Source organism: Hyaena hyaena, unplaced genomic scaffold (genome assembly GCF_003009895.1).
Source record: "Hyaena hyaena isolate Hyena2069 unplaced genomic scaffold, ASM300989v1 scaffold_853, whole genome shotgun sequence".
In the NCBI taxonomy this organism is placed as follows: domain Eukaryota; kingdom Metazoa; phylum Chordata; class Mammalia; order Carnivora; family Hyaenidae; genus Hyaena; species Hyaena hyaena.
In genome coordinates this window covers 527,312-549,333 of record NW_024081486.1, presented here as the reverse complement: position 1 = coordinate 549,333, position 22,022 = coordinate 527,312, and the positions used below count along the sequence as shown (strand labels likewise).

The following is a 22,022-nucleotide window of genomic DNA, read 5'->3' as shown; positions in this document are numbered from 1 at the left end:
ATAAGGTAGACTTAGTGGCACTTACCACATAAAACCAACTTCTCAATAAATACTGATGTCTACCACTTAAAAGACACCTGATACACAGAGATCCGAACTTATTTATAAAGGTAGCTTAGGGAGCCTTACTAATGAGGTTCACTAATTGATTCTTTGCAACTACGTTAGGAGATCAAACAGGAATGTACACAAAACTCACGAGGAATGCATCGTTTTCTGAAAAGCAAGGTAGACAAGTTCATTCTTTCAACAACGTAAATATAGTATACATAAAATCATGGGCCGCCTATACCACGTGCCAGGCTCTGTGTTTGGTGCTGGGGACACAGTGAACTGTGCGCACAGTCCCTGTCCCTACACAGTTTACAGTCTAACACAAGAGACAGAAAAGAGGCAGTTACACAAAAGCTGCGAAGACACAAAGTGGGGCTTGTTACCCCACGGCACGAACACTTCACCGAACTGGGTGCGGGGGAGGCAGCGAGGCAGGAAAGAGAAGCTTACCTGAAGGAAGTGGACTAGGGACAGGAAATCTGTTGGAAGGATAGGAGCTAGCAAAGGGAAAAGGGAGAGGGAAGGAAAATAGCATCCCAGAGAGAGAACAGCATTGTAAAGTCCAACAGGCAAGTCAGGTAGAGGCATCCGGAAGGCAGGGAGACAGCCGCGGTCGTCAAGGCAACAGAGGTTAGCTTGGATTAAGGATGCGGCAGAGAGGGCTACCAGCGGGGTTGGAAAGAAGTAGATTTCGCGACTGATTAACGGTGGGGCACGAGTGTAAGGGGGAAGCCAGCATCCTAGGCTTCGGCGACGGGGTGGGGTGGGGGGAGATCACAGCGCTATTCGCCGAGATGACGAACACAGGGAGAGAAGGTTTACGGGAGAGCCTATTGGGTTGAGGTATGCCAAGTCTGAGTTGCCTATAGGAAATTCAAGGTGAACTGCAAACGCAAGTCTGAAGCTTATGAGAAAGACACAGACTAGAGGTACAGATTTAGGAGCTCAAACCACATTCTGCCCCTCACAAGTTCTTCGCTAACTTGCACCCTCTGTATTAAATATTAATTCAACAAACATTTATCGCATCCTGCTAGGTGTCAGCACTGTGCTAGGTAGAGGGTTCTGTTTGATTCAGATTAATAGAAATAAACAAACGAAAACAAACCAAACAAAAAAAAAAACCAGTTTGACTCACTGTATGAAAAACTAACACGATTTGACCAAATCTTGTATGTTTGGCTTAGCAATTAAAAGCCTTAAAGAATTATTTGGAGCTGGATATTATAATCCCTATTACTCACAGAGCAATGACATAAAATACACAATGCCTGCAGCATAAATAATGCTTTGATTTAATTTAGAAACCAAGAAAAATCATGGGTAAAATCACTTATCCATCCATATCATTTATTCAGTAAGCTGCCTTCTTCCTCAGAAATACATTAGGCAATCTTAAGTTGAAGCCGATCCAAGCTACTCCCAACAGACAGCCGTGCTGTGGATGAAACCAATCTCTAAAATGGAAGCAAGGTTGATTGAACATTGCCAATTGGTTTCCTTTGTTTCTTTTTACGAGTAGTCATTTGATGAAATTGAGTTTAGACGCATAATCTACTTTTCACACAGTCCTGGCCAAGGCAAGTTGAATGCTACAAGAATAATGGATGCGTCTTATGAAAAAAGGGAGAAAGTTAATCACAGGCAAAACTCAAGAATAAGTTGCTGCCGGGTTTAGGTGGCAAACTGGTTTTTCACATGTACACAAACTCAGAAAATGTACCGAAGTAATAAAGATGGGTACCTTTTGAAAAAAGTTTACATGCTTGAAAGAAAGAGTATCCAACTCCCACTGCAGAAAAAAAAAGTGTAATGCCATTAAATGAGAATATCAGAAAGAAAAAATAAACAAAATGCACTTTTAGTGACTAAGGCCTTCAAGTGGGTCTCGGACAGTCGCTTAGAAACCCTGCTCCTCAGCCCAGGGAAGCCCTTCTGGAACCTTCAGAGGGGCTGAGCTTAGAGAGGGCTACAGAGCAAGAAACTGTAGTAGGAAGGAAGGGATGGTCTAGTTTCGGGAGTACTTCTCTTTGTCTTCACAACAACCTTTTGAAGGCAGCAGGCATTATTGTTCCCATTTTACATATAAGGAAACTGAGGCTAAAGAAGGTTCAGGGAACTGCCCGAGGTCACACAGCCAGTAAACAGAGCCCTAAATCTAACTGAGGTCTGTCTTCTGCTACGGAATATCAACTTACTCTATTTTTATTCTCCTAGCGGTTCATACTTATGTCCTTATTGGTTTTTTGGGAGGTTTTGTTTTTGTTTTGTTTTTGCCCAGTATCTTCTTAGTCAACGTTATTCATTTATGGCACTGTTCTTAGTTTCACTTGTGAGTATATTTTTATTTTTAATAATTATTAACTCTGTGGCTTTCATCGTCTTAGCTTAGTTACGTGCCTACACCACCTCTTTCTCGTATGACCGGTGCTGGGACTGACCTGGGTTTTAAACTCCTTCAAACTTTCTCTGAATTTCATACACATATTAACAAAGTCTCTGATCCTCTCAGATCAGACAGATAAAACTTAGATCCATGTTCACCCATTCGACTAACTCAGGGCCCCAAAGGCCAAATTATTCTCCCCCAAGAGGCCTGCCCGGGTCCCAGAGGTTACACAAGGGAAACTCTGGGCAATCGAATCATCTTACTTCCAGACTAGTTGAACACCACAGTCAGGATAAGTATTTTATCCCATAGAATGTAGAGAGGAAATGGATATTACATGGTTAAAACGAGCCTACGAATATTAAAACAAGAGCATGGACTCTAACAGTTCATTTCTAGCAGAATCATTCTATCTACCTGCACTTAGAAAAGGCAATCCATTCTATTATCTGAGCCATTCACTTACTAGTTTGATGCTCGTAAAATGTTCACACTCATTGAAAGGTTGGGCTATTCAGTCTACATTTTCATCATTCTGTACTGCACTATATTACTATGTCTTCCTATTGTACGCTAATCTCAACCATGACACCCCCCCCCCCGTGCCGCGGAGTTTAAACACGACCAAAGATGCTTACATTAATTTTCCACTTATGAGGACTGAAAAATGAATTCAGTATTTACATCAAGAGTAACAAATGACAGCAGGAAAGGAAGGGGTTTAAAAAGCGAATGCGAGCTACTTTACCATGTTTAGGTGAAAAAAATGGCACTCTGGATCCGATCAGATCGTCCGAAGCAGGTACCACAAACTGGATTGGCTTTGCACGCTTATCTGTTAGGTTCCTGAACCCAGCTTGCTGGTTCTCGAATATGCTCCGAATGTTTTCAAGCTTGAGCTGGACCGTCTGCATTTGCACCTGAGGGTCACATAAGAATTCTATGAAGTATTTTCTGAACTAGGCTCATTAAAAACCTTATTACATTTCTCAGACCCAGCCAGTCAAACAAATTAGAGTTCAAAATCTAACTAGAGAGAAATTAGGAGAGTAATAGAAAACGGATGAATGTAAGGTCTTCACGTGATTATAACACCTGAAGTTCTCAACCAAAACAGCGTGAAACAGAAACGTATTGGGGTGCCTGGGGGGGGGGGCGCTCAGTCAGTGAAGCGTCCAACTCTGGATTCAACTCAGGTCATGATCTCACGGTTCGTGAGATGATTGAGCCCCGTGTTGGGCTCTATGCTGACAGCACGGAGCCTGCTTGGGATTCTCTCTCCCTGTTTCTCTGCCCCTCTCCTGTTTGCGCTCGCTTTCTCTCTCTCAAAATTAAATAATTAAACTTTAAAAAGTTAAAAAAAAATTTCGATTGAAAATAGAGTCAACTACACATTTTGGCAACAAATGGCATCACAAAAGCTCAGAACTACAGTGTGGTGATGGTTCATAATGTCTCCAACAGGGGGCGCTGAGCTAACCCACAGGTCTCGAAATCGTTAATACCAACATCTGCTGGCACGCCTTCCCCCAAGAAGCCCCAGAGCATTTCTTTTATCCCCGCATTCTCAAACTGAGTAGGAGGTCAGATCTGTGTCTGCAAAGCACCCGGTGGTGGTCACAGCAGCAGAAAGACAAGACATTTGGAGTAGAACTCTCTCGACACGGGCCCAAGGGCTCTCCTGGGGCAGCTTTGGCCCCATGCCCATGAATGTGCAAAATGACGAGTGTGAGAGCTCCTACTACGTGAAAAGAGTTGAACAATAATGAGGTCCCAGTTCCAAAAGGATTTACTCCTCTTTATACACCAAGCATAAGCCTTTGGATTCTTTTTTTTTTTTTTATGCTTTTTAATGTTTATTTAATTTAGAGAGAGAGAGACAGAGAAAGAGTGGCGGAGGAGCAGAGAGAGAGAGGGAGACACAGAATCCGAAGCAGGCTCCAGGCTCTGAGCTGCCAGCACAGAGCCCAGCGCGGGACTCCAACTCATGAACTGTGAGATCATGACTTGAGCTGAAGTCGGACACTTAACCCACTGAACCGCCCAGGCGCCCCTGGATTCTTGTTTTTTAAGGTTATTTATTTATTTATTTGTTTGTTTATTTTTTTTTTAAATGTTTTATTTATTTCTAGGAGAGAGAGAGAGAGACAGCGTGAGCAGGGGAGGGTCAGAGAGAGAGGGAGTCACAGACTGAAACAGGCTCCAGGCTCTGAGCCGGCAGTCAGAACAGGGCCCGACGCGGGGCTCGAACCCACGAACCGCGAGATCATGACCCAAGCGAAAGTCGGACGCTTAACCGACTAAGCCACCCAGGCGCCCCTTGTTTATTTATTTTTAAGTAATCTCTGCATCAAACATGGGGCTCAAACTCATGACCCCAGGATCAAGAGTCACATGCTCTTCTGACTGAGCCAGCCAGGCTCCCCAGGCCTTTGGATTCTTTGACGCTTAACCATGGTACGAATATCACACTCCTCCTCAAGAGAACCATGTAACTATGATTTGAAAAAAGTTCTCTGTGAAGTAGTAAACCTCTTCCTGATGTTATTGGAATTATAGTTTTAAAAAATGTGTTTCTTTGGGCAAACAAAACAAAACAAAAACCAACAAAACAGCCTCTTACCTTGAGTTCCGGTGACAAAATGACATCAAATTCATACTGCAGGGTATCAGGATCATAATTGATAAAGGGCAGAGCCATTTCAAGAAAATTCTCAATGTCCTGGAGGGCTTTCTGAGCGTCTTCTTTAGACTGAAACTTCTCTATTTCCTGGTTAGCTAGAAGGCATTCTCCTTCATCACAGCACTCATGAGCCTGGTGAGCAAATCACACACACACACACACACACACACACACACACACACAAACCATGAATGAATAAATAGAAATACGTTTGCCTTTTAGGAGTGTTTAGCAGCCCTGGTATCTGTGAATCAGAGTTGCTTCCAGAGCTGTTAAAAAACAAAGATACCTGGGTGCAGCCCCCAGAAATCCTGATTCAGTAGCTCTGGGCCATAAGCCAGGCATTCGTATGTCCGCAGAGCTCCACAGGTACTTCTGAGGCATTGCCAAGGCTGGGAACCACCGTACTTATTTCATAACAAGGAACTCATTCTGCAGCGAGAGCCTGACCGTCTTCACAGCACTAGCACTTCAGCTGCTTGTTACTGTCCCCAAATCCATAAGTGACATAGGAAACACCTAGCAAAATAGGAAGTGTAATGCATATGTGTAGTGACTGCAAAGGACAAAGAGGAAAGCTTCCTTGCCAAAGAAGGAGGTATATAGATTAAGATGTTCATGTTTGGACACGATGTCCGCAAAGGACATCCTTATTTTACATTCCACTTCCAAGGTCAGATCTTTCTTTCGCTGCCTAATTCTGAAAGGTGGGGGTGGGGGGGTAGTCAGCCCCACGAACCGGGGACAAATATTTTCCAGCCACTGTTTCATCTCTCATTGCAGTAACTATGAAATGTGGAAGGAGTTTCTGGCTTTAACAAAATGCCTCCAGGGCTTTGAAAAGTGTTCTGACTGTAAATTATCACCGGAGGAGAGGATGCAGAGAGGTGCCCAAAATAGAAAGGAAGCCATCGCCACTGTGATCTCAATATTCAAACCAGCACCCACAATGCTTACGATACTACACCTGCCAGGAATACCGCAAAGGGACATGGATTAAACAAACAGCATCGAGTTCAATCTTTCCACTTCTTGCACATTCAGTTCCAAAGCTATACCAGACCCTTACCCTATAACGCGACAGAAAAAACAAACGGCCTTCTTATTAAGAAATGTATCAGGGTCTCACGACACTACCTGCTGCAGGAGTTTATGCATTTTGAAGATCCTGCCGAGCTGTATCCGTTTGGCTTTAATCTCATTAACCAAAATATCAGAAAGGTAACGGAGTTCATTGCACCTCTGGCAGATCAAATCAAGTGCATAATGGTGATTTGAAGCAAGTCTGTGTCCGTGTAATATCACAAACCGGGCCTTTGCTAACAGATCCTAATTTTAAGAAAGAAGTAAAATAAGCACTGTATGATCGCTGTTCAAATAGAGGAAGGGGCAAAAAGAAAGTAACTGAGAAGCAAATTGGTTTAAGCAAGGCGGACAGAGTGCCGAAAATATGATCGGACGTCACACTCCGTCCGCAGGCTGTCAGAAAGCTCACTGTTACGGTAATTAGCTACGGCAGTGACGTCATCAGACGCCCACATATTTCTGGTAACAGAAACAGAAAACGAACCAGGCTGCTCAGAGTGTGGACAGATTTGCTTCTCCGGGTGCGTACAGATTTAGAACAGAATTGCATACATCAGATGAGGGACACACCAGCCAAACGAAAGCGAACGGATTTCATGCCATCTCAGCTCTGGAAATCTCGTTAAGAGTCGGCACCTGCCCGCCTACTTGACATGCTGAAGTGAACACCACAGGGCTTTCAAGTCCAAAGGGATCTTAGCGGCCTTGCCTCCACTCTACAGAGGATGACGAGCATCCCGCCTACCCATCCCCCGCCCCACCACCCTGGCCCCCCAACTTGCTCCCAACATAGCAACTGAAAGAGTAGGAGGTCAGGAAATATCTATCGAGGTGAAATAAAGGAAAATTGAAGCCGGGACCGAAAAAGTGACTGGCCTACCTACCTAGCAGGAGGGAAACCCAGGGTTGTAATAGGGAGTTATTTTTTTTTTTTTTTTTAACGGGTATAGCTTCAGATGTGCAAGATGAAAAAGTTCTGGCAATCTGTTGCACAACAATGTGACTAGAGTTAACACTACTGGACTGTGTACTTAAAAGTGGTTAAGATGCAGGGCGCCTGGGTGGCTCAGTCCGTAAGGCGTCCGACTTCCACTCAGGTCATGATCTCACGGTTCGTGGGTTCAAGCCCCGTGTCGGGCTCTGTGCTGACAGCTGGGAGCTGCAGCCTGCTTCGGATTCTGTGTCTCCCTCTCTCTCTGCTCCTCCTCTGCTTGCTCTCTCTCTCTCTCTCCCTCTCTCAAAAATAAACATTAAAAAAAAAAAGTGGTTAAGATGTGGAGGGCACCCTGGCTGCTCAGTTGGTTAACTGCCCAGCTCTCGGTTTTGGCTCAGGTCATGCTCTCAGGGTTCATGGGTCTCTGAGCCGGCAGCGTGGATTCTCTCTTCCTCTCTCTCTGCCCCTCCATCTCCTCAAAATAAATAAACTTTCAAAAATGGTTAAGATGGTAAATTTCATGTTATGGGTTCTTCTTAGCATAATTAAAACTAAAAAGAAATACTAAAAATGAAACAAAATTAACAAACAGAAAATCAAAGCCCCCTAGTTTCCAAGCCAGTTTGCCTTCTCTTTCTCCTATGCCACAAAAATTTGTACATTGTCCCACAAGTATAACTCCAGAACTGGTCACCCCAATGGCTGACTCTCAATTTTTGTTTTTAGATGCTTGCAGGATAGCCATAAATCTATTTGTTTGCTGGGAATGCACCTGAAAAACAGCGGCCTTGCTCTCTCATACAACACAGAAGAGCAAAGCTAGTTTGTTAACTGTTAAAGTCACGAGTCCAAGCTTTAAGACGAGCAAAGGGATAATTGTTGGCTCTTTGAGTACTTATTATATAATCACATATCCCAGGTACCGAGCTAAGTGTTTTATCTACAACATCGAAAATAGTCCTAATCATTCCGCAGAGTAGGTCACTTAAGGCCCAATTTACAGGTTAAGACACTGAGGCTTAGAAAATTTGGGGGCTTCTGGGTGGCTCAGTCAGTGAAGCGTCCGACTTCGGCTCAGGTCATGATCTCGCGGTTCATGAGTTAAAGTCCCACGTCGGGCTCTGTGCTGACAGCTCAGAGCCTGGAGCCTGCTTCGTATTCTGTGTCTCCCTCTCTCTGCCCCTTCCCCGCTCGTACTCTGTCTCTCTCTCTCTCTCAAAAATAAATAAAACATTAAAAAAAATTTTTAAGGAAAATTTAATCATTTTGCCCAGGGTCACGCAGCTAGTAAGACTAAGCAGATTTAGCTGTCTTAATCCATGTTTGGTTCAACTGCATATACCACGTGATGCATATTTAAGAAGTTAGGCTCTTGTATATTTCCATCGTTTCCAAGTACCAAATAGCATTCCTGACAGGCTTTTTTCTAGCTTCTTCAGAATGCTTCATGCTTTCGTTCCTATTGGTGGGCCTGAAACCGTTCCCACAGTTCTCTCAGAGGCTGCCCGTTACAAATACATGACACATCGGTAGGGTCACCTCTCGCCCACATTGATCAGAAAAGAATACAGACCAGTGTCATTAAACCCATTACACAGATTGTTGTCAGGAGAGGTGAACCGAAAGGGTTCGTGCTCCTGAAAACCATCAGAATTAACTATGAGAACAGTGACCATCTGAGCTGTCATCTTACCTGAGAATTTTCATCTAAGTTTTCCAACTTTTTAATTTTTTGTTTTACTTGACCTAGGTTCCCTGTGGCATCAGCCAACTCTGCTTGTTGATTTAACAGAAGTTCAACTTCACTCACGAGCTGCAGACAGGAGAAAAACAAGGCTTTAAGCATACGAATTATTCAGCATTTTTCCTTGGATGCTTTTCATAGAAAATGCTATTGAATAAGAACAGCAATATTGAAACATTGCACATGTCAAAACCACTTTTGTCATTTTATTCCCAGGAATCAATACGATCTATTAGCATCTAACCTCCTAGATATCAGCTTATGCTCATGATCTGTAAAATACCACTATGTACATGTGTAGGCTTGTATACGGGGGCAAGTATGGAAGTCCGTGTATGTGGATATACTCGCATATATACTCCCTAGCACTATGATGAGTGGTCCCAGGAACGAAGATCCCCAAGCAGTGATTAGAACACTTGGAACCCAGATCTTGATCTTTCCTATCATATCCCAAAAAAAGAAACCAGGGCTCCTCAGGAGAATGGCTTGTTCCGCAGCTAGAGCAGAGTAGGTACAAGCTGACCTTGAAGCATCTCCGTATGCCAGAAAGTAATGACGTTATGCCAAAAAAAAAAAAGTCTGGACGCGTCACAAGGACACAGTAGCCAGTCGGACACACCAAAATAGTTCAGAACAGTAAAGAATCACCAACTATGAAAAAATGAGGAAGTCGTGAACTCCAGAATTAGGAAAAGCAGTACATGGGGAGAAGGGGAGACTCTTGCTCACAGGAGCGTAGCTATGTGACATGGTCACATAGGGAACAATGCAATTGGGAAAGTAGCTTTTTACAACCGTCGTAGTAAAGACGGGTTGAAGCAAACATCATTCATCGATGCTAAACCTGTGAAGAACCTTTGATGAGCAGCAAGAGAGCTGCATGACCTTAAATTTTCTCCCCACACATTTCCTACCACTTACAAGTGGGAGGAAGTGATGAGACAGTGGAGAAACTCAATGGCAGCCTGACAGCGTAATCAAAATGTACATCAATGATGATGCACATTTACTCCCTCGGCTGGGGAAGGGGGAAAGATATGGAAGGACCAAGGGCGATACCCTCAGAAGAACATATCGCCCATAGAGTATTCCTACTGGTCAGACGATGGTTAATCTAATCATAAGAAAATGTCAGACAGGGGCCCCTGGGTGGCTCAGTCGGTTGAGTGTCCGGCTTCAGCGCAGGTCATGTTCTCACAGTTCACGGGATCGAGCCCCTTGTAGGGCTCTGTGCCATCAGTGAGGAGCCTGCTTGGGAGTCTCTCTCTAGCTCTCTCTCTGCCCCTACGCACCTCCGCCATAAATTAAAAAAAAAAAAAAAAGAAAATGTCAAATGGAAAATGAAGAACATTTTACATTAAAAATATAAAGACGTATTCTTCAAAGATGTCAGTGTCATAAAAGACGAAGAAAGGCTATGGAAATGTTCCTAGGTGAAAGGTGACTAGACATGACAACTTATGCAACACCCAACCCTCTAAGACTGACTCCTATAGTGGAGGGAGGAAAATGATATAAATGACATTATTGAGCCAATTGATAAAACTGGAATACCAATGGTATGTGATAAGAAAAGGAATGCATTACTATTAAATGTCCTAAAGTCGATTAACTGTCCTGTGATTACGCAAGAGAATATTCCTCTCTTGTAGATTCAAAAATATCTCAAGTTTGAGAATATTCAAATTTTCCTGTACATCTGAATTTACAAATAAGATTTTTTTTAAGTGAAGTCCTACATATGTATAGAACCTATCTGCAAGTCACCGTGAGATACAGATCATGCCAGTGAGATTACAATCCAAGACAAAGAACAATACCGATGAGAGGCAACAAGGATTTGAAGAAACAGAATATAACTCCAGGACAAGAATGTAGTATGGATGCAAATGAACACTGAAGTCGAGGCACAATGGGGCACATTGAGGAAGAGTGTTATTTTTGCATGGATTCGGTGGGGGAGGATGGAAAGATCTGGAAGGACCAAGAGCAATGTGGCCTATTCCTTTATTAAGGAAGGTTTCATGGAGACCATGGCATTCCAAAATCTGTTTGAATCACGGGAGGGAAAGGGCTGGCACCCAAACCAATTCTGCTCGAACAAATGAAATACCAAGTAAGTAAGAAAGTCCTGGATAGAAAACAAGCTAAGCCACATGTGAGAGAGAAAAGAGGTGAGTTTTCCTTGGATCTCCTGGTAAAGTACTACGGAGCTTGCACATGACTGCAAAAGAAAAGAAGCAACTAAATCTGTCTCTTGACCACGTGTGATGTATTTTCCAGAAGCATCCAGCTAGAATGTACTTTGAAACTTTCAAATAATGCATGGTTGAACACGATTTCATTTCATCCATCAGGCTTTTCATAGAAATAAATTACTGGATCAGAAAAAAAAAAATGTTCTGGGGCACCTAGGTGGCACAGTTGGTTAAGCATACGACTCCAGCTCAGGTCATGATCTCACAGTTTGTGGGTTCGAGCCCCATGTTGGGGTCTGTGCAGAGCCTGCTTCAAATTCTGTCTCCCTTTCTCTCCGTCCCTCCCCTGCTCATTCTCATTCTCTCTCTCTCTCTCCTCCAAAAATAAGTAAACATTTTTTAAAAAAAGGAAAATGTTTTTGTTAGGTCATTTTAAATACAGTCGGTAGAAGTATATGGTATTTAAAAGGGAAAAACAACAAGGGAGTGGGTATTATTTCCTTGGAAGCTATTCCATAGCCTGAAAGCATTTTATATGTAAAATAAGTTTCAAAAATAAACATCCTGGTGGATAGCAACTTAGTCCTGTCTTACATGTTCAGTGCTTTCTCCTAGGAAATTTGTAAGTAAGAAAGACTTCTTGCCAGGGGCCACTCCCATTTGCCCCCTTTCCATCTCTCTCTCTGGGTATCAAGGCGCCATCTTGTGAGACTGTACTTCCCATGATCAAGGAGAAAGTAAGAACCTCTGGCAATAATGAAAAACTCTGTATAAAAGAATGTTTTAACTGACCTCTTGAAAATCCTGCTCAAACTTCCATAGTTGCAGATACTGCTCCATTTTTAGTTGGTGTTTTTCCCAAAATCCATCAAAAGCTATTTCCATATCATGTACTTGAGTCAGCAATCTTAACAAAGAAAAGTCATTAGAATTCCCTCACACCAACGATTTGTTCTGTAGGTAAGTACATAAATCTGGTCTGGACATTAGGAATTATAAGCAAAGTCGGGGTGCCTGGGTGGCTCAGTCAGTTCAGTGTCTGACTTCGGCTCAGGGCATGATCTCACCATTCATGAGTTCGAGCCCCACATTAGGCTCTGTGCTATCAGCACAGACCCCACTTTGCATTCTCTGTCCCTGTCTCTCTCTGCCCTTCCTCTGCTCATGTGTGCTGCATACACATGCTCGCTCTCTCTCAAATAAACATTTAAAAAAAAAAAAGAATTATAAGCAAAGTCAGAGGCCACGACACTTGGTCTGCGAAGAGCCCCTCAATGGCCACAGAACCTCTTCTACAAGTAAATGAATCTCCAGAAGACAACTAGGGAGGGTGTTCTCAGATCCCCAAAGGTCCGGGAATACTTGCCCACCTAAGAGACTGAAGCAAAATTAGAATTCCCTTTCAAAGTATAAGATAAGTAATTCCAACCCAAGAGGAGAGTACTCACTTATTAACAGTTTGCCAGTCACCATTGATTTGTGGCCGACGTTCAAGTCTTGAACTGACGACATCTTCAATGCCAGGCACTTCCAGACTTGTGAGGAGGATTTTTCCTTCTTTGGTTACGGCTGTAATATCATTCTGTAAGAAGCCACAGTGTGGTGAATTAGCCTGCTAGCAACCTAATCTGAATGACCTAAAGGCAAGGAAGCAATATGCCCAAGCACGCAGAAGAGAAACAACAGTTCTAGAATGGCCACTATGGAATCCATCAGTACCAGGAATCCAAAACCCGAGGGGATTTCCAAGAAGCCTCTGCGTATCAAGATGGATGTTGCAATCGCCATTTTTGAAAGATCTTTACAGGCAGAAGTACCTCGTGTTCCAGATGTAGTCTCCTTCTCTTATTACTAGAAAGTTCTAACTCATTCTACTCTACTAATATTTTTAATGTGCTCCGATAAAGCAGGAGTAGCAGAATGAAGTGTACCACATTAGAAAGCATACAGTTAAAATAATATTGAATGCACATTCAGAGACAGGTAGATGCCTTTCTTACTAATCCTTAATTGTTATCAAGTACTGCATGACGGATTATGTTACTTCACATTTGGGTTCAATAATTCGTCACAGAACATATGCTGCTTTCTATTCAGAAGGTCTTAACCTCGGTGGGTAGATTCTTCAGGCATCTAAGCATGAGCTATGACTTCCTTCAGGAGATCCAAGGGTCCTCTGAAATGTTATGCAAATATTTGGGCGTCCCCGTATTTCCCTGGGAACAGGTTTCACTGCACTACCACCAATATGAATAAGAACATAAACACTGAGAGCTAATATTTACAGGGTGCCTGGGTGGCTCAGTCGGTTAGGCATCTGACTTCGGCTCAGGCCATGATCTCACTGCTTGTAAGTTCGAGCCCCACGCTGGGCTCTGTGCTGACAGCTCAGAGCCTAGAGCCTGCTTCCAATTCTGTCTCCATCGCCCTGCCCCTCCCCTGCTCCTGCTCTGTCTCTGTCTCTCTCTCAAATATAAAATAAAACATTAAAAATTTTTTAAAAAAGAGCTAAAATGTATAAAGGAGCAGCTATGTGCCAAACATGGCTGTACACACATCACTTCCTCCATTTCATCCTCACAACAAGCCTACAAGGTACGCATGTATCGTCATCAACCTCACAGCGCATGTAAGGTTACCACAACTCTGAGAGAGGGGAGGCAAACTGCCCGATCACACTGCTTATGAGGGGCAGAGCTTTCTTCCTTTGAACAGTTTTGCTTTTGGATTATGATTCACAATTTCAGTCTCTCTCTTCATTTACAAATGTCACCTCAAAAAGCAATTCAACATAAAAGTGTCACCTCTACACAGAGCTCGTAACTGAGCATCTGCCCCCCACCCCCACCCCACCGGCGGAAGGACATGACTGATACAGGGCCGCCTGGTGCTTCTTGAGATCATTCTTCAACTTTTGGAGGAAAGTGAATCCCAAAGTACTTGGTGATTGTCTGAACTGTGACTCAGAATCCTTCACAACCCAACACCCCAGACAACTGGGTAGGCGGGCCAAGTCAACTGGCCATCTAAGGTCTATTGTAGAAAACATCAAAAGCTAGTACTCTGCGGGGGGTGCCTGGCTGGCTCAGGCGGTGGAGCACGTGACGCTTGGTCTCAGGGTCCTGAGCTCAAGCCCCGTGCTGGGTGTGGAGCCTACTTAAAACAAAAAAACCAGCACACTTGTACTCTGTGCAAAAGAAAGCTTGTGATCAATTTAGCAATGTTTGCTCTGGTCGCAGGCCCCCCTGACTCCCCATCTGGTTCTCCTTTTCCATTTCACGTTGCACCTGGGGTGGGTGTTAAACTAGAACAGTCATCTGCCTTCTGATTCTCCAGCTTTCCAAATGAGCGGGCCTTTTGAGAAGATAACATGTGATAACAAAGAGGACTATGGATTTCTCATTCGGGGGCACGTATGGCCTATTCTATTAACAAATAAAGAACTTCTCAAGAGAATGTACCAATTACAAAGGGGAAGCTTACATTCAACGGATCCGGGCCATTTTCCCCTTGTGTTTCCCTTCCTCCCCACCAATCTGTGTGAAGTGCACATGCGCTGGAAAAGAAAGGTCATGGCTAATGGCTGCTTGCGGACTCCATCAGACGTACCTTTAACATGTGATACCTCTCAGCACGAAGTGCAAGGATTTCTTCTATTGAAGGGATATCATCTGGTAGTTCCATCTCGGCCAGTTCAGTTCCAAAGGACTGTAACATCTGAGCCATTTCTTTCACTGTGAGAGCAAAATTTTCTATAGCCTGCAAAGACCCAGTAATCTTTTTTATTCCATGGAAACTGCCAGCATACCAATACCTAGATCAGTAACTGTATTCACTTTCATTGAGGTATGACAACAAGCACATATAGTATGACCTCTCTTCTGCTAACGAAAGTTGGCATTGCCTTGCAATCAACTCTACCTTTGTATCTAAGCCTCTACCAAACTAATGTGAGGTCAAAGAGTCTTCTTGAATACCTTTTATCTGAACTTCTGTGCTCATTTCTTGAACACCAATGAGAACAATGTCTTTGTTTTAAAGTTTATTTCCTTGTTTCTAGTAATCTCTACAGCCAGCATGGGGCTCGAACTCACAACCCCAAGATTCAAAGGTCGCGTGCTCTTCCGACTGAGCCGGCCAGGCACCCCTGAAAACAATTTCTGAAAGATGCCATGGACTGAGTCATTGGTTTTCTGCCTTTGTTGAGGTCTATCCCGTGAAACCGTGCAAGTGTAAAATTGCTTTGTACTAACTTTACTCCGGAAGAGAACATCGAAGCCCCCGGACATTTATTATAACTTATGCACAAGCATTAGCATTCCAAACAAAGCAATGCACAAAGGTGACGGGGGAACAAACTGGCCACAACAATTCATTCAGGCACAAGACTTGACATTGTAATCGCAAAGGTTCGGTTGAACCTCAAACTTCAAGTCATGTTGTGCTGTTGAAGGTTTCTGAAATCAACTGCTCAGGGAAAAAATAAGAATAAAAAAGGGCAGCCCATTGAGACCATATAAACCCTCTATTTACCATGTAGCTCGAGGTGATCCGCTCTTTTGTTTGTGGTTTTAGGGCTTATGAAAGGCTAGACATCAGTAATTTTGACAATACACTTTCGTATGAACAGACAGAACCGCTGAATGACAAATAAAGAGGAGGAAACGAGGATCCTGATTTAATGAGAAATCATTTCCTTCGGAAGCGTTCTCTTATCGCTGGGGTTTGGAGCAAAGATTCTTCTGCTATAAACTCACACCTGTGAGGCACGGGGTCTTTGCCTATTTGCCAATTTCTAGCACCGAAGGCAACTCTGCTATAACCCTAACTGCCTCAGAAGCATCACCAGGATGAGATTAATGGTATCGCTTGAATTCTTTGAGGGCTCGTCACCTGTCAGGCACAGTGCCGCCCAATTTACGCTTGTTATCTCACTTAACCGTCCCAATATCCCTATGAGTTGAAGTAGTATTATTCCCATTTTACAGCTGGGCAAACTGAGAGTCCAAGAGGCTATATAACGTGCACAAGGTTACACAGCGAAAAATTAGCAGTGCTGAGGTTGGGACCCAACAACGCTTTGTTTCTTCAAGTGACTACATGGTCACAGGAGGCAGTGGCAGATCTTACTCCCTAGGCCTCTCCTTCAATTGCCATCCTCCGTAACTCTTCGTCATTTCTAGATATTTCCTATGGAAGAAAATCAAGATGTTGAATCATACGTGTTTGAGAAACAGGAGCTGCAGAAAGCTGTTTTTCCCAAAGAGGCAACAAAATTCCAGAACTAGATTTTAAAGGCTAATATGAACTATAGGCTCTACGGTAACGGCAAAGGCAACATACATTTCTGACGATGATCCATTCACTGTGGCAGTACTGCAAGGTGCCGCCTAACTCAGGGGTTAACTGCTTGTCATCAATGTATGTCAGCAAATCACTAACTGAGCTCAGCATAACCACCTATATAAATAAGCAAGAAAGATACCGTTAACTGCCCTTCGCAGCATCCCGCCATTCAACTGTACAATGAACTTCAGCATTCATTAGCACAAAGTCACCTTTGGTAAACGGTTCTAACAGTTCTCTCCTGTACACCCTCCCCTGCCCCCACATGTAGGCACTACCTTCTTTAGGTACTAATAGTTTTCATGGACGAAACTTTTCTCTGTAAAGCAAAATTAATCTCCATAGAAACCCAAATCGCTAGTTCTCCTTGATCTAAAATTTTGTACTCTTAATGGCCGACCTTCTGAAAGAATGTTATGCCTACCACAGACGAAAAGGGCTTTCTGTACTATGTTATAACTTATCAGGAGGGACTGATCTCTGCAAAAGTATCATAATTTACGAGGACTCTATTCCTAACTCTAAATAGACGTATAAAAATATCTTAAAAAAAAAAAAGATCACGGTACTATGAACTAGCTCAGGATGCAAGTTCATGAGAGTTCAAATACATAAGACACACACTCATGTGTTTCCTAAAAATAAAATGTCCTGATTTTATACACACACACACGCATGCATATACACACACACGTAAATAACATAGGTGACGTGTATCTTTTTCGACAGGGATTGCTTTGTTACGAATTGATTAAAATCTCCCTTTATTTTAACAATAGAAGCAGAAGACTTTGGGGCATTTCAAATTTGTAGTTTGGGAAGACAAAGTCTACCTCTTTTCTTTCAAATGCTTTGTGACCACAGATAAAACATCAATAGCATGGTATGAAGGCCTCACAAGAATTAAAGACATAAACCATTTAAATAATATACTCTTACTGGTAACTTGAGCATGAAATCCTCCTGACTAAATCGAAATCCAATGTCTGTGAAAGTTCTTTGAAGAAAACTGCTGGGACGTAGAACCAAGACCAAGTGCAAGTTCCCAGGAAAGGAAACCTACGGAAAGAAGAAACACAGGAAAGGAAGAAAAAAATCGTCAAAACGTGCACTCGACTGAGCACGTATCAGAAAATATGTAATTAAAGGAAACCATTTTTAAAGCAATAAAAGCCACTAAAAGGACAAAATTTTAAAAATGGATATTGATACAATCTAAAAACTTGGAAACAGAAATAGAATGAGCATAAGGTCATCAGATCAGACCCTTGCGAATGTTCACGGCGTGGAATTTTCTCACACGAAAGTAGATCCCAAGTTACAAAGAACTATACTTTAAAAAAAAAAAAAACAAGATAAATCTAGGTTTTTATTATTTTTTTAAGTTCATTTCTATTTTAGTCATCTCTCCACCCAACGTGGGGCTTGAATTCACAACCCCGAGATCAAGAGTCACATGCTCTACCAACCGAGCCAGCCAGGCGCCCCAAAAACTAGACTCTGAAACTTCATTTTACAGTTAGTCATTTGTCCTTGCATTGCATTTATTCCCTGTGAAACAGAATTAGGAGGCAGGCTCCTAGGGTAACCCTCAAAGTCAAAGGGAGCTTAAACACTACATCCTTGTAGTAAGCATTGGGAGGAACCTGTGTTGTGGTGTCATATTTGTATTTTCATCCAAGCAACATTCACGGACTATGTTCTCCATGTCCATTCCACGTATTTACGTGAATGACTACCATGCGCTGTTAGCAGTCATTGCTAACAAACCATAGCACTGTATGCAAATTAATAAGATGCCGTCCCTCCCCAGCTTGCAAGAAGATCAGTCTAATAGGGCAGTGCATTAGCGACCATTAACTCTACAGCACAAGTTGATAAGTGAAACAAAGGAAGTAGAATAATCCATAACAGAAGTGGTAGCACAGATCACCTTAGACCTAGGAGAGTCAAAACGGTCTGTTTGAAGCATAAGAAAAGGAATTAATTGGATCAGGATGCCATTCTGGTGCACCAATGCTTCCCCAGTTTCTAGAATACTGACATGGAGGTGGTCAAGAAACAGTTGGTAAAAGACAGACAAGGAGTGGGGGGAGTGCCTGGGTGGCTCAGTTAGTTAAGCATCCGACTCTCGATTTTGGCTCAGGTCATGGTCTCGCGGTTCATGGGATCGAGTCTCACATCGGGGTCTTTGGTGACAGCACGGAGCCCGCTCTCTCTCTCTCTCTCTCTCTGCTCCTTACCCACTTGTGCTCTATCTTAAATAAGTAAACATTAAGAAAAAAAAAAGACAAGGAGGGAACTATGCAAAATTAGTGAGAGAATGAACAGTATGGCCCAACATTAATAGTGAACTACCATAGATCAAATGCTTACTCTATGCCAAGTATTCTGCCAACCTTATCATAGTTCCTCTTCATAATAATAGTATGAAGTAGTTAAGCGAATGTCTTTTTACAAATAAAGAAAGTGGAGGCGCCTGGGTGGCTCAGTTGGTTGAGCGTCCAACTTCAGCTCAGGTCATGATCTCACAGTTGGTAAATTCAAGCCCGACGCTGGTCTCCATCTCTGTCTCCATCTCTCTTTTGCCCTCCCCTGCACGCACTCGCACTCACACACTCTCTCTCTCTCTCTCTCACAAATAAACAAACTTTTTTAAAAAAAAATAAAGGGAAGCTCATAGGGATTAATTTGCCCCAGCTGGTGAAATCTTAATCTGAGCCTGCATCCATGCTTTTTTTTTTTTAATATTTATTTTTGAGAGAGAGAGAGAGAGAGAGAGAGGCACAAAGAGAGGGGGAGGCAGAAGATCCAAAATGGGCTCCTTACTGGCAGAGGCAAGCTCAATGTGGGGCTCAAACTCACCAACCTCAAGATCATGACCTGAGTCGAAGTTGGACGCTTGGACCAAGGCGCCCCATAAGTCAGTGCTCTTAATCACTGTAAACGACTCTATCTCTTCACGAGGTCCTGGTCAGGAAAGCTAGAGGAAAGATGGGGAGGTGCCAGGTCAGGAAAGACCTTGGCTTCTTCGTGGAGGCAAGGAGTGACCCTAAGAGGTTTTTCGGCAGAAGAGCAACATGATCAGATTTGCCTTTTAGAGGGATCACTTCAGCTTTAAGAAAGGACTGGATTTGGACAAGAGTGGAGGCAGACAGATGAGCTAGGAGATGGTTCAGTAATCCAGGCCAGGGATGAGGAGTTTCTGAACTCCAGCAACGACAGTAGTGATGAGCGTACGATTTAGGAGGTACGATCTACAAGACAATGGGATGTGGGTGAGAAGAAAGAAGAGACTGAGCCCAGGTTTCTGGGCATGAGCAGGTGCATGGCATGACCCTCGCTGACATGGGGAACATAGGAAAAGCTGGCGGTTTTATGTAAATTCATTTATTTATTTACTTATTTTAGTAATCTCTACACCCAACGTGGGGCTCAAACTCACGACCCTGAGATAAAGAGTCACACGCTCTTCTGACTGAGCCAGCCAGGTGCCCGGGGGTCCGTGGGACATCTAGACAACATCCATCAGACAAAAGTGTGTACAAGTCCAGGGGGAAGGAAGTTGAGCCTGGGAACGTACAGTTGGTAGTCACCAGCCCCCCAAACGGCAGATTGAAACATAACAAAGTGAAACATGACAAAAATGCTTAAAATAGAACCATCTCTCAGGCATGTTAGAACGTTAATAATGAAACAAAACTATAACACAAAAATTAATATGATATGGTGAGGGGGCACCTGGGTGGCTCAGTCAGTTAAGTGTCCAACTCTTGATTTAGACTCAGGTCAGGATCTAACAGTTTGTGGGATCAAGCCCTGAGTTGGGCCCTGTGCTGACAGCATAGAGCCTGCTTGGGATTCTCTCTCTCCCTGCCCCTCCCCTGCTCGCTCGCTCTCTCTCTCTCTCTCTCTCTCTCTCGTTCTCGCTCTCTCTCTCTGTTTCAAAATAAATAAATAAACTTTAAATAAAGTAAGATAAAGTGGGGGCAGGGGATATAGGGAGAACTCTGTGCTTTTTATGCTCAATGTGCTATGACCCTAAATGTGCTCTCAAAAACAAAGCCTATTAACAAAAAGAGTAACTTTCACTCAGTTTTAAGGCCTAGACTCTTGGGAAATACACATTTAAAATTGGGAATATTTTAAATTCAGTTCAAGGGGCAGTTGGCCGGCTTAGTCAGTGGAGCGTGAGATGCTTGATGTCGGGGTTGTGGGTTCGAGCCCCATGCTGGGTGTAGAGGTTACTTAAAAATAAAATCTGTGAATTCAATTTGAGCCGGTGATAAAACATCCACAGTTAAGTGGCAGTGAGAACCAGAGTCAGGGAAGAGGACTGAGCGGGAGACTCACAAACAAGTGAAAGAAAAGAAGTCGACATTAAATCAATACATTAATCAATGACTATAAAGAGACACAAACTGTCCAACTCGGAACTCCCCCAGGTGGCCATGCCTCTGCTACCCACCCTCTACGTTCATGAGAAACGTCTTCCCTCTGTCGTGTACTAAATGGTGATGATCCCCAAAGTTCACGCTGAAACCCAGCCCTCAGTGTGAGGGGGGTTAGGAGGAGAGGCCTTTGGGAGGAGATTGGGTGAAGAGACGCCTCACCCCTTCTGCCATGCGAAGACGCAGAGAAAAGCCCTATGAACCACAAAGTGGGCTCTCACAAGTCCCCAAACCTGCCAGCACCCTGAGGTCTTGGGCTTCCAGCCTGTCACAGAATACCGTGAGCAGCCGGAATGGACCGAGATAGCCTCTTATTACTGTTAGTGCTGGTTCTGAATTAGCACTGCTATCTTTTGGGGTGCTCGGGTGGCTCAGTCGCTGGAGCGTCTGACTTCGGCTCAGGTTGTGATCTCATGGTTCGTGGGTTCGAGCCCCGCGTCGGGCTCTGGGCTGACAGCTCAGAGCCTGGAGCCTGCTTCAGATTCTGTGTCTCCCTCTCTCTCTGCCCCTCCCCCACTCCCACTCAGTCTGTCTCTCTCAAAACTAAACATTTTTTTTAATTAAAAAAAAAAAAAGAAAAGAACTGTTCTCTTTCTACATGACCTTGCCCTCCCCACACACAGTGATGAGCAGTGGGATGAAGATTCGATGTAAGCAGAAGGCCAAAGTCCTGCCCTGGGATTTTTCAAACCAGTGCTAAGGGAAGAGCACTTTGAGGGTTGCAGTTAGAGAGCTACTGGTAGCCGTGACCCGAGCTGTTACGTACTTCCTATAGTTATTATAAGAATTAAATTAAATAATGAATACAAAGGCAGTTTGTAAGCCCTAAAAAAATAAGATAGGTTTTAAATTTTACCTTAGATTCTTAGACCTAAAGACAAGTAGGCTTAGGTAGAAAACTTCCGGGATATTGACAGAGGCTTTTTTTTTTTTTAATTTAGTTGTTTAAATTCAAGTTAGTGAGCATACATTGTTGTATTGGGTTCTTTTAAGTTTTTTTATTGACTCTGAGAGAGAGACAGAGAGCAGGAGAGCCGCAGAGAGAATCCCGATTCTCTCTCGATGTAGGGCTCGAACCCGTGACCCTGGGATTCCAACCTGAATGGAAATCAAGAGTCGGACGCTTAACTGACT

General features: G+C 43.4%; 1 protein-coding gene across 1 annotated transcript in view; it reads right to left on the bottom strand.

Annotated features, from left to right (window-relative positions):
* The window catches only part of MCF2 (MCF.2 cell line derived transforming sequence), an 84,136-nt gene that overhangs the window by 42,287 nt on the left and 19,827 nt on the right, over positions 1-22,022 (bottom strand). Inside the window, exons 4-13 of the mRNA XM_039219997.1 lie at positions 17,377-17,496; positions 16,435-16,551; positions 14,701-14,850; positions 12,540-12,673; positions 11,884-11,998; positions 8,840-8,959; positions 6,264-6,455; positions 5,067-5,258; positions 3,192-3,363; positions 1,799-1,846 (exon numbers count right to left, since the gene is read on the bottom strand). Of these exons, the coding sequence (XP_039075928.1) occupies positions 1,799-1,846; positions 3,192-3,363; positions 5,067-5,258; positions 6,264-6,455; positions 8,840-8,959; positions 11,884-11,998; positions 12,540-12,673; positions 14,701-14,850; positions 16,435-16,551; positions 17,377-17,496 (1,360 nt within the window). The remainder of the gene's footprint in view (positions 1-1,798; positions 1,847-3,191; positions 3,364-5,066; positions 5,259-6,263; positions 6,456-8,839; positions 8,960-11,883; positions 11,999-12,539; positions 12,674-14,700; positions 14,851-16,434; positions 16,552-17,376; positions 17,497-22,022) is intronic.